At 50.4% G+C, this 12,080-nt stretch overlaps 1 protein-coding gene across 1 annotated transcript in view; it reads right to left on the bottom strand.

Moving 5' to 3' along the window:
* Window positions 1-2,264: 2,264 nt before the first annotated feature.
* VPS53 (VPS53 subunit of GARP complex) overlaps window positions 2,265-12,080 on the bottom strand; it is a 63,502-nt gene continuing 53,686 nt past the window's right edge. The window contains exons 19-22 of the mRNA XM_053961429.1: window positions 10,053-10,122; window positions 7,666-7,803; window positions 5,060-5,164; window positions 2,265-4,741 (exon numbers count right to left, since the gene is read on the bottom strand). Of these exons, the coding sequence (XP_053817404.1) occupies window positions 4,571-4,741; window positions 5,060-5,164; window positions 7,666-7,803; window positions 10,053-10,122 (484 nt within the window). The 3' untranslated portion in view covers window positions 2,265-4,570. The remainder of the gene's footprint in view (window positions 4,742-5,059; window positions 5,165-7,665; window positions 7,804-10,052; window positions 10,123-12,080) is intronic.

The raw sequence follows: 12,080 nt of genomic DNA, 5'->3' as shown, positions 1-12,080 counted from the left end.
GCACTGAAAGAGCTGCCAGATCCTGCAGGGCTGCCCCCACCTCCAGTGGTGCTTTCCCCAATAGCAGGGATCTTGGCAGCCGGGTTAAGCCCCCCAGGTCCCCCCTCCAGGCTGCTCTCTCCCTCCCCACTCCCGAGCATTCGGGCTCAGGCAGCAGCACTGCTGCCCCTAATTGCATTTTTCAGGCAAAGCTGCCGAAGCCGAAACAAGAGAACAGAAGGAAATGGTCTTTCTAGCACTACAGGAGACCGAGGGAACCTTTTTTGGAAAATCCTAATGAAATAATTGCGCCATGTCATCAGATTCGGTGGGGGAATACTCTTGTGGAGGGAAAGCAACTCTGCAGCCGGCCAAAGTCAACACTCCCCTGCACAGAAAGCAGCAGTCTGGGCTGATGGGCCCAGCACAAGTGAACCCAAACCTCTGAAAAAAATTCCTTCCCTGCCCCAAAATTAAAAGCAGAGCAGAACTTTCAGCCGTAGGCGTCTGTGGTTTGCAGCTATGTGGTGCTGGGAACTCCGGAGACTTCCTCAAGGAATTTACATTCCTTTGAAGAAATACTATGAGGCTGTTTGTCTTCGCTGAAAAATGCAGATGGAAAGAAAAAGAACATTAAGAATTTTGACTGAAATCTTTGGGGTCTGAGCAAATGTGCTGGACAGGTGTTTTCTTCCTTTTAATTTAAATTTATCCCCCACAAAAAAAAAGAGATGCTGGTCTCTGCAAGCAATGGGAAAACTGATCACTCCTCACTCCAAAATCTCCCATAAAAGCCCTTTATGAAATCAGATGCCTTGGAAGGCACTGGAGCAGTTTCCAGATGAACACAATCATCATTTCAGAGCTGCTGTGCAGCTCCTGGGTGAAAATCCACACTTGCCAACAACCCACTAAGCGCAATTTAGGAGGGGGGAGCTTGTGGCACATCCCAGCAGTCACCTCTGAGAGCTGTGGGTGCTCTCACAGCCACTCCCATGGGGATCAGGGTCCAAGAGAGAGAGATCTCAGTGCCTGGGACAAGCAGAGCTCCTGGAAATCTTTCTGCTCATTATTTACTAGCAAAAAACCCTCCCATTCTGCCGTGGCTTGACACAAAGGGTAATTTTTTTGTGTTCTTCCAGGTTCTCCTTTCTGTGCTTTGCAGCCCACCCAAGGGTCTCCTGCAGCACCAAGATCCAGACGTGCCAATCTGCCTGCTAGGATGAAAAGGAAGTGTTTAAGCAGAATTTTAACTGCTCAATAACTCAAATACAGTTGAGTCACTGCGTACAGGGGCTCTGCTTTTTCAGTGTACTCTGCCCTCTGGGAAAGTCTGACTGTTTTCAAGTCTCAAACTGTACCAACCCATGCCATCCCTGATGGCATTGGAAATCTTTTCCCCTGCCTGTTTGTCCACATTATTTACTCTTTAGCTGCCCACACACAGGCAGGACACGGCAGATACAAGTCTCTTATCAAGATCCTCCTTCCAATAAAGGACTTTCCACCAGGCTGGGCGTACTCAGCTTAATCAGCAACTGAACCACAGGCGATGCCACACAAGAGCCCCGTCACTGGGAGAGGCAAACCAAAAGGATCCCGTGGCATCTGAAAACGATGGAAAGTTATTTCCGAAGGATGGGAAATGCCAGGCTGTGTCACAGAGGAGCTGTGCTCACCCAGCCCTGGGATTGAGGGCAGGGACGAGCGCTGACAGCACGCGGCTGAAGCTGCTGAGGTTTCATCAGCTTTTACAGCCCTGCTGCCACCGCCCTCATGGAGCCAAGCAGAGGCTCGTGGAGGTTTGGACATCGTCACTTGGATGCTCAGAGTCCTGGCTGTAAATCTGGGGGAAGAAAGGAACACCCAGCGCCGGGCGCAGGCTGCTCCTGCCCAAGGGCGGAGGGGGCAGGACCGCCAGGAGAAAAGCAAATGAGTCATTAATTCTCCGAGCGAAAGGAGCTGCTCCAGCGTCATGCAGAGCGTGGAAAAAGGCACTACCCCTTAATTAATTTCAAAGGAAAAATTAGGATCTCTCAGAAATCGCTCCCGCAGTGGCAGACAGCAGAAATGATGTGATTATTTAGGGGCACAAGGTCGGGAGCGTTGAGCCACCCACGCGGCGCAGGGAGCTGCCGTGAATGTGGATGCTGCCAGAGAAGGTGGAAAAGGCAGAGAGGAGCTGCAGGAGCAGATGGACAGCAGGGAGTGCTGGGTCCAGCACATTTTGGGTGAGGTCCATCCTGGCCACTGGGATTTGCAGCCATACAGAAAACACCCAGCAATGAGCATCAGTAACCATTTAATTTACGTGTCACACCCCACGTACAGCCAGAATTACACCCCGGCCTGAAACCATAAAAAGTGGCATTTTGTACAGAAAACACATAATCATCCTTTATTCCCCAAAGCTGTAAACTCCAAAGAGCTAATGCACAAATAGAGACCTGCCAAATCTAATAAACACCCAAGAGCCAGGGGCACAAAACTCTTACACCAGAAGTAGGAAACTATGGATTTGCTCTCTGAAAGTGGAACTCCAAACACTCAGCCCTGTAGCATTCTTCAAAGGCTGAAACTAAAAATTCATTTCTCCTTTTATTTCCTCTTATCTACAGAATGAAATGGGGGAAGCCTTTGGGTAAGACACACGATGATAACTTCAATATTGTCTTCAGCTATTCATAATTTAGTGAGAGACTTAGCCTTAGACAAAGCAAAGAAAAATTCATCTAAAATAAATTATTCATCCCCTCATGGGAATAATGAATCTCTACAAACCCATGTTCTCTCCTCTCCAGCTCTGCAGTGTGCTAACTTGTGAGCCACCCTGCACATGCATCTTGAGATAATCTGTCCTTGGGGAATGACTGCTCAGAATCCCAATGTGCTTTCAACCATTCCTTCTTCTGTCACCTAACAGGGAGTCAGGAGAGGAAGTAAATGAGGCAACAGCAGATTTGTAAAACTGGATATGAGAAACTGCTGTCCCTCCCCACAGGTGTTGTTATTGCTGCTCTTCACTCCCCATCCCAGTGAAGCTCTGGATGGAGCTCATGTTTCTGATCTCCCCTCCCTGATGTGCAGCAGTGATTTTTACAATCCCTGTGAGTACAGCCCCTGAATAAATACAGTCCTAAGGCCCAAACTTGCCCTGGTGAGGAGCACGACCCTCCCAGGAAGGCATCTGACCTCACCTGCCTCACTGGTACAGGACCTCCCTTTCCTGCACATGCAAGTGAAGCTTGAGTTAAATAACACAGGCACAACTGGTTGATCTGCTCTACACCCATGTGGGATTCACTCAGGGTCGGGCATGTGCCTTCAAAGTCTCCCAGAAAGGGCACAGAGGAGTCTGGGAAGAAATCCAGCAGTGCTAATGCCAGGGTGGGGCCTCAGTGCATGGAGACTCCTTGGGGAAGCATCCACTGATCCCAACCCTGCTCCACGCTGGCTCTGTGCCTGGGAGCCAGGAGCTGGGCCATGGCAAGAGGGGTCTGGGTTACCCAAAATATTTCACTGCTGGTCCTCCTCCCCCCACTGCTGCAAGCTGAGGCTCAGAGGAGCAGGAGGAAGAGGAGGGTCTTGAAGCCTGAGGCTGCTGAAAGCCTCCTGTGCCACCAAGTGGCCCTGGCACCTTGATAGAGCCAACATTTCCAGCACCTCTCCTTGCAGGGCAGCAGAGGTGCCAAGGTGGCACCACCCTGCTCGGGACACTCCAGCTGGAGTGAGAATGAGGGGCTGGAGCAGTCTGACACTTGCTCCATGAAGGGCTCTTTGTGGAGAGAGGGAGAGATGCTGGCCAGGAAGGATGGGAACTCCCACTGGGGCCAGCGGGTGAGCCCAGCACACGCCAGGGAAGTACCAAGCAGCTGGAGAGGGCTCCACACAGGTCCTGCCTGGCCTTTAGGCTCTAACAGCAACCGAGGCAGCCAGCTGGCTGGCAGGAGCTTTGCCAGGGTGCAGAAGACATTAAATCAGCCCTTTCCTCCTGGTGTGAAAAGGATTTGCCTTGCTGTTTCATGGTGCTTTATGCATGCCTGTCCTGGGAGCAGGGGAGAAGTCTGCCTTGGGGTTCCCTCCTGGGCATCTCACTGATCCAGTGGAGCTGCAGATGCCTGGATCCCAGCTGTTAAAGGGTTGGGGTTTATATGGTGGGGTGGTCTCCCCCACCCCACAATAAATAATGAATCAGAGGAACAGCTCTGCAGCAGGGTGTGAGCAGTAACACAGAACTGAGGCAAAACCCTCAGTGCTGCAGCAGGAGCTCAGCCAGGGTAAAAGCTGCAACACCAAATGTATCACAGCCAGATAGTCTCTGAATCCACCTGAATTCTTTCTGTAGCTGCTGGCTTCCAGTGCCTCTATTTTCTCCATCACATGGACCTGGCAATGCCCTGGGTTTCACTCCTGCTAAGCTAAGGGCAAACACCTTGGTCAGATTCTTCCTTGGTCTGAAAGCGCCGCAGTGTGCGATGGTCAGGAGATCACAGGGACTGGGAAGGACAGCACACGGGTAAATCACAACCTGACAAGCTCTGCTCCCCCTCCCTGCCACCAGCCCCGAGCCACGGGGCTCCCCTGTGCTCCCTCAGAGTCTCTTCTTGATGAGTTTCTCCAGTTTGCGGATCCGGGAGGATTCCTGCTCGGGCGTGGGAGCGCTCAGCGAGAGGGAGCCGGAGCCGTCCCCGCCGGGGGGAGGAGCGGGGAGGCGCAGGCGGAAAAGGTCCAACATGCTGCTCTGCTCACTCCTCTTCAGGCCCTGAGGGAGCAAAGGACAGCAGTCACCGACTTGGGAGCAGCTGCAGCAGAGCCCACTTCAAACCTCGACCTCCTGCTCGCCCACCACGAAGACCTCTGGATGACCCCGAGCTCAGCCCCAGGAGCAGAGCAGGTATCAAAATGTGAAATGAGCTCCAAACTTTTTCTTCAGCAGCAACTCTACTTTTCAGAGTAAAGATACACTTGTCTTACAGTGCTTCTCCCACCCTGAGCCCCTCAGAATTCACAGTGAAATAAAGTCCCCAGCAATCCCAAAGCAGCACCAGAGGATGAGCAGAAGCCCTGGATGGGCTCTAACCTTCATGTCGAGGATCTTCTGGAATGTGTCAGTGCTGCAGTCAGCGAGAAGCTTGATGTAATTGTCCACAAACACAACTGGGGGCTCATGTGGAGCCATCACCACCTGCCAAGACAAGGAAAAAGAGATCAGACAAATAATAGGAGCTCAAGGCAGTGCTCAGTCAACTCTGGCACGGCAGTGACAGCAGGACTGGCTCCTAAAATAAAATGCTTAAGGAACAAGAAAGAGGCTGGTTATGAGAGAGGTAAAGGTGAGTGAAGAGAAGCAGAGTAAGGAGCAGGGAGGAAGTTGGGTCTCTTTCAGCACAGCACTGGTGCTCTTGGGCTCTGCATCATGATTCAAAGAGCAGCAGGACTTTGTCTGTGGCCTGAGGGCTGGCAGGCACCGGGGTATTGTTAAAGCTCAAGATTTTATCATGTTGCAGGGGAAGACAAGCTGGGGAGTCGCTCAGGGGACAGTGCTGGTGGTGACACTCACAAAGTCCCCAGGGATCAGGCAGCCTGGACACAATCCAGCCCCTCAGTTTGGCTGCGTGTCCCTCTTGCTCCCTCCTGCCTGGAGGCAGGACACACAGTGTGTCACAGGGGAATGTGACAACACTCTGGGGTCACTCCCTCAGTCCCCAGGACAGCGAGGGCCAGAGCCCTCTGCTCTGCAGTTCTCCTGACAGGGCACCAGTAAGTGAGCAGTGCCACACGCTGCCACTCTGTCCTTGGGGTGCAGCTCCTCTTGGACACTCCTCTGGAGAGACTGGGATGAAGGATGGGAACCCCCCACCGACATCTGCCCAGGAGCAATTGTAAAAAACAGGGAAAAAAATCAAAATAGCCTCAAAGCTGGTAAGATGATCCCTCACTGATGTGCTTTTCTTACATAAGCAGCAAGCCCCAGAGAGAACACATCTTTTGATAATGCTGGACAGCCAAACCATCTTTCTGGGGAAGAGTGTGTGTGTGTGTGTAAATGGGCAGAAACAGCACCAGACCAGACCCTCCCCTCTCTCCAAAAACATTTCCATATGTTTGCACTGACCCAGCTCACCCCACACTGTATTCTGTCACCAAGATATTTCTTTCTTTCCCTGCACTTCAGACCACTGAGACATCATAGCCATGTATACACTTATAAATCCTTAATTTACAGCCCTTGTAAAAATCTTCTGCCAAGATGAAAAGCTGGAGCTTCAGACAGCGTGGCCAGAGAAGGGGAAGAGCTCTGCAGGATGTGCATGGCCCAGTGCCCTCCTCCCCACTCCCATCTGTGCTTCGTGGGGCTCAGCTCAATGGATTTGTTTGTGCTGCCCATGGGCCCGAAGTTTGTCCTTCTGAATTACCTGCCCCAGAACAAGCCTGGGAACACACACTGGAGCTCCCAGTGCTGTCAGCCTGTGGCTGTTTGATTTGCAGTTCTGCTGACACAGAGCCCTCACGGGGCCAGCACAGACTGTGTGACAGCAGTGCCACTGCTGCTGCACAGCCTGGGGACCTGCAGCACTCCACGTGCTGCTTTGCTCTCCAGTGTGGTGCTAAGGGTAGACAAATTAACTCCATTACTCTTCTGATTCACACACAAGCTCCAAGGAAAGACCTGTTCTGTGCACAACAAGCACCAGTCTTCCCTGCTCCCATTAGCACAAACCAGGACATTTTTATTCAGGTAATTTCTAAGAAAAAATTAGATTACAATTCACTAACATCTCAGTCACCTCACTCCAAAAGCATGGAGCTGGAGAGCTGATGTCTGAATGCAGAGCACAAACTCAGCTGTGACATTCCCCTGGGCATGGGAGCAGAGCCACGCTGAGCAGCAGCAGGTGAGGAGGGACAGCTCAGGCTCCTCAACCCCCTGGCCTTGGCTGTGCTTTACAGGAGGCTCTGGCTGGCAGCTGCCTGTCCTGCCTGACCCCAGGTCCCACTAATTCCCTCACAGGAATGCCTTCCCAGCATTGCTGGCGAGCAGGGGACAATCCCATCACCCAGGAGGGCACAACTGTACAGCTCCCATGGCTCCTCCAGGGATCAAACCTGACTTCTCACTGCAGCACCAACTGGGAAGGGCAGATTGCTTTGCTTGTTGCTTTTTAAGAGGACAACACACTGCTTTTGGGTCATTTTCCAGGCACCAGGTCTGGAAAATGAAAAAGGGCTCTGGTGAATACAGTAACCCAGACATGTTTGCACTGGCTGTTACACTAGACAGTAAACAGGTGACTCAAGCACGGCTTGGCTCCCCTGCGTGAAGGAGTCTGCACAAAGGCCTGGAGTAACCTGAACCCTGGGGTTTGCCCCTCAGCAGACACACACGGATGCAAACTCTGACTTCCACAAGCTCCTGAGGGAACCTGGTGCCCTCAGAACTTGAGCCTTTGCTTGCCTTGAAAAGTGAGGGTGAAAACTCAAAAGTGGTACTAGAAGGGAGCGGGGGCAAACCCAAGGGGAGTGAGCCAGGTCTGTAGAGCAGCTGGCAGAGCCCCCAGCCAGGCTCACAAACGTTCATGTGCAATTGCAGATTGCTGCATTCAAAGGAAGGGCCCCCTGGAATTCGCTCGCTCCGATTCCCAGGCCAGCAGTCTGGCTGGCAGGTTATCAAAAGTCTTGAGTTACCTTCAGGATCATTTCAGCCCGAGTCATGCCTTTCACCACTATCTTTGTGTAGCTGGCAGGAGCCTTCCTCACCACTTGGGACCCAATGGAGGGCAGATCCAGGAGAACCATCTTCAGAGAGTGAGTGTCCAGCAGCAGCTGCAAGAGTTAACCACACTCTGTTACTCAGGCTCCTTCCACACCAAAATCCATCAGCTGCTGTAACCCAGCATCCTTAAAAGTTTAACACTTGCCACGCTGGAAGAAGTCCTGGTAACTGGACTGCAGGAACAGGAGGGACTGAGCTGTGTAATGACACTTGCAGGAGACATGATCACCCATGGCTACACATCAGCATCGTGGCTGATTTTATCAGAGCACTGCTCTGCTGACTGGAAATGACTTATGGCAGCCCAACATCTGGCACATCAGGCACACATTTCCAGTCCTTCCCCCCAGCAGTATGAAGTGAAACAATCTTGATTACCTGGAGCTGCACCATGATTTAGATACCGAGGTCAAATGAACTAACACCACGCTTCCTCCTGCACCCAGCCACACACAGAGTCAGGTTTTCTGCATTTACTCAACCCCTTGATTGGGGTTTTTTTCCTTAAAAACTGTCACATAATACAGCTAAACTGAGAACTGCTCACAGCCTGGATGTTGTTTGTTACTACCCCAGCAAATAAATAAGCAGCAGCCATGAAATGGAGCCTAGACAGACAGCACTGTCTCGTGACAAAATGCTGTGGGTTAGGGCTCTTTAGAGCAAAATTATCCCAAATACCACACTCCTCTGATTGCACAAAGTATGTCTGAAGAGACAAGACCAGTGAAGAACAGAAATCTGAAATCAAACTAGAGGAAGAGCAGCCCCATTTATTTAGCCAGCAGTGAGTGTGAAAGCTCGCTGGGCTGTCAGCACACCCAGAGCATTTCCTCAAAAAGGGAGCTTGTTCTGGAGGGACACAAAACATTCTGGGCACTGCAGAACCCCCAGCAGTGACCACAACAATGTGAACATTGGCCTCAGCACATGTGGGAATTCAAAGGAACACAAAGGACTGGCTGTGGAGGAGGAGAGGCAGGTCAGGCTGGCTGGAGTCTGCACCCCGTTATCCTTGCCCGTGCTGCCTTCGTGGCTTGCATGAGAAGAACTGATGCCATCAATCTCCTCCTGGGAAGCCAGGAAACCACAGGAAAGCACAGATGAGCAGCTCTGTGCACCCCAGGCTGCTGGAGCCCACGGATCAGGCTGTCATAGCTGGATTCCTGTGTGTCTACCAGGGATCCCGGAGAGGGGGAAGATTCCACGCTTGGAGAATTCCCATCTTTCCCACATAAACTCTCTCATGGCTAACAGGAGTTCTGCACACTCTGCAGCCTGTCCCACAGGCACAGCTCTTGCAGACTCTCACCCCATTTTCCATTCCAGGCCCCTGGCATTGCTAACTCACTGCCAAAGCTTGCTGGGATGCAGAGTTGTTAAGTCAGAGAGGAAAACACAGAAAGCAAAACCCCACAGAGGTCTTGTTCCCTGCACTGAACACCCCCATAAATATCACCCCAGTATTCATATTCCAGCCATCATTATCAGCAAACAGCAGGAAAAGCTGTGTGTAGAGCCAGAAAGGCCAGGAAAATGTATTCCCCAGCAACATTTGCACCAGGGAGGAGAAAGTGGCATGGAAAGATGCTGGTGGGTGACATGGGGGGTTCAAAATATTTTAAGGGAATTGGGGTTCTACTTGCTGCAGAGACAGAGATCAGCTACTGAGACCTCTGCACCCCTAGCCCCAGGGAGGTATGTCCCACTTCTAATGAGATGTATTCACTGGGAATCAGGCTAATAAAAACCTTTCCAGCCTGCTTTAAAGAAGCAAATCGGGCCTGTTATTCCCATACAGGAATATTGAAAGCTTTTAACATTAGACACAAGCCCACTGCTGGTTAATCACTTGAGAAGCTTATTTTAAAAAGACTCCCTTTAATCACTCTCAGGTTATTGCTCATCACACAAAACAAACAGGCACTGAGCTTCACTCATTTGCTTTCCATTAAGGATGAGGAAGGGTTTTGATGTAAAGCTCCTGGTTCGTTTTGCAGACACTGCTCAGAACCATCTTTGATGCCTAAAACCCAAGCAGCTTTGAAGGCACCCATTTGAAGTTCACAGCAGTCCCATTAGGGATGATTCTGCTTTTTTTTTTTCCTTTTTTTTTTTTTTTTATGAGCCCACAGGGCTAATAAGCTCTATGTGCAGGGGACAGATGAAATCCTGCCTCTTCCAAATCCCATCCTCACAGAGCAGCAGGGTCCAGCCCACAGGCAGGGTGGGAGATGCCTCCATTTCTTACACTCAAAAGCCATCAAATATGACAGCCAATGCACCTATTTCTTCTTACCTGTTCTGCACCCACCATGCTGATAGGTTTGCACTTGAAGAGATGGTTAATGAACTTGGGAATGAAGGAGCTGCAGGAGAGGTACAAAATGATACAGTTACATAAGAATATTTGCAGTCAGACAGTCTTCTGTGGTGACAAAGCATGCAGAACCAAACCAGGATGGCTTCCACAAAGACACTCCCAGTGCCAGCTTCCCAAACCGATTCCAGACATGTTAAATATACTAAATAAAAAAATCCCAACCCCTAGGCACAGTTCTTTTCCTTTAATCCCTCCTGATCTCAAAGTTTATTGAGAAGCTGCACACACACACTCTAGAGGTAAATAAATTGCTATAAACTAAATATGAAGTATTTCAGTAAAAGGTCAGCAAACAAACTATTTTATTTGTCATGAAAACAGCAATACACCAGGATTAGTCTCACTGCCCATGAGTGGATGTATCTTGACTGTATCCAGAACCTACATTTTCCTGCACACAAGTAATTCCATAACATGCATATTACACACTGAACTTGAGGTCCAGCCAAGGCTGGAGGTCTGCTGGGCCCTGGACACTCACACAGAGGCTCCCTTCCAGAAAGCTCCTGGCCAACACAATCAAGACAAGAAGAGGCTTTGTGAAAAGGAAAACACCATTACCATACTTTACTTTACTGTTATGGACTTCAGACTCAGAAAAAATGACTGCCCAACCAGAGAGAGCTTGGTGAGGATGGAAGGCCAATATTCACCACCTCAGAGCATCAGCTTTGGTTTTAGCTTTTTGCCTCTTGATTTGAGGCTTTGAAGCAGTTTCATTGCAAAAGCACTGGTTGGGCACCTGCAGGACAAGCTCCTGCCCCTGCTCCACCAAGGAGCAGCACCAGGAAAGCTCAGGAGCAACAAACTCTGCCAGGACCACACCACTTGAACAAGTCTTCCTCTTGCTGCCTTGTTTTTAATGTACTCTGCTTCTTTCACGTGTCCTCCTTTGGCTGAGTGCCTGCAGGGCTCACATTTCCAGGACTTGTCCATGACCTGGTGGCAGCTCTTGGGTTTTAGTGGCTCTGTCCTAAGAGAGTGTCAGTCAGTCTGCTTGCTGGGCTCTGGGCTGAGGCTGCTCATGATGATGATCTAAATTCAGCGTGGTTTCCTCCTTGCATCTGTTAAGCTTTTTGTTTCCTCCCCACAAAGCAAGGAGCATGGACAGCATCTTGTTTGTCCTGCCACTTGTTTTCCAAGCCAGGACATTCATTTCTCATCCTTTCTCATGGAAAAGTGACAAAAGTGCAGCTCAGGCACAGAGCGTGCCAAGCTGCTGAGCAAACCCAAAGGCATGGCTCAAGGAGAGCCCTCACAAGCAAAGGTTCCTTCCCTTCCCTCAGACACAGTCACTACCTCTCTCAGTGAATCATTTTATCCTGGAGAGGTGTCAAGGAGAACAATTTCAAGCTACTGTTGAGAACCAGCTACTGGGCTGCCTCAAGCAGCTTTGATTTGGCCACCAGAGAAACAACCTTGGCAACAAAACAGAAAGAGGAGGAGGAAAAGAAGCCCTGTCTCCTCTTGCACAAAAGCATTACAGTGGAGATTTAACCTATCTGTTTTAAAAGTCCATTTTTCAGGTCTATAACTAATTCCCAGAGAGCAATTAGAGAGTGATGAGCACAGCTGGAGCTTAGGTGATCCTAGAAAATGATAAATTGGCAGCAGCTCTGGTTGCAGCAGCTCACTGCTGGCAGAACAGTACAAGAAATTAATTGTGCCTTTGATAGTGCAGGGAGATCCAACTGTCCCTCCCTCTGCAAGGTCAGGCATGGAGCTAAAGCTCATGTTGTGCATGAGAAACAGGGTGAGCCTTTCCTTCTGCAGGGTGGCAGACTGGCAGCCCAAGGACCCCCTCCTCTGTTGGTTTTAATCTTCTTTTCTATATAGCCACACAATCTCCCATAGACAGCATTCTGTCTTGCATGAAACAATTCCCAGGCCCCTTTGGATGGCCACCCACCATCAGTGCAGAGGGGTAAAGTGACCTTCCATCCC

The sequence above is a fragment of the Vidua chalybeata genome, chromosome 20 (assembly GCF_026979565.1).
Source record: "Vidua chalybeata isolate OUT-0048 chromosome 20, bVidCha1 merged haplotype, whole genome shotgun sequence".
Taxonomy (NCBI): domain Eukaryota; kingdom Metazoa; phylum Chordata; class Aves; order Passeriformes; family Viduidae; genus Vidua; species Vidua chalybeata.
Note: the sequence above shows the minus strand (reverse complement) of the source record. Positions and strands in the feature narration are given on the sequence as shown.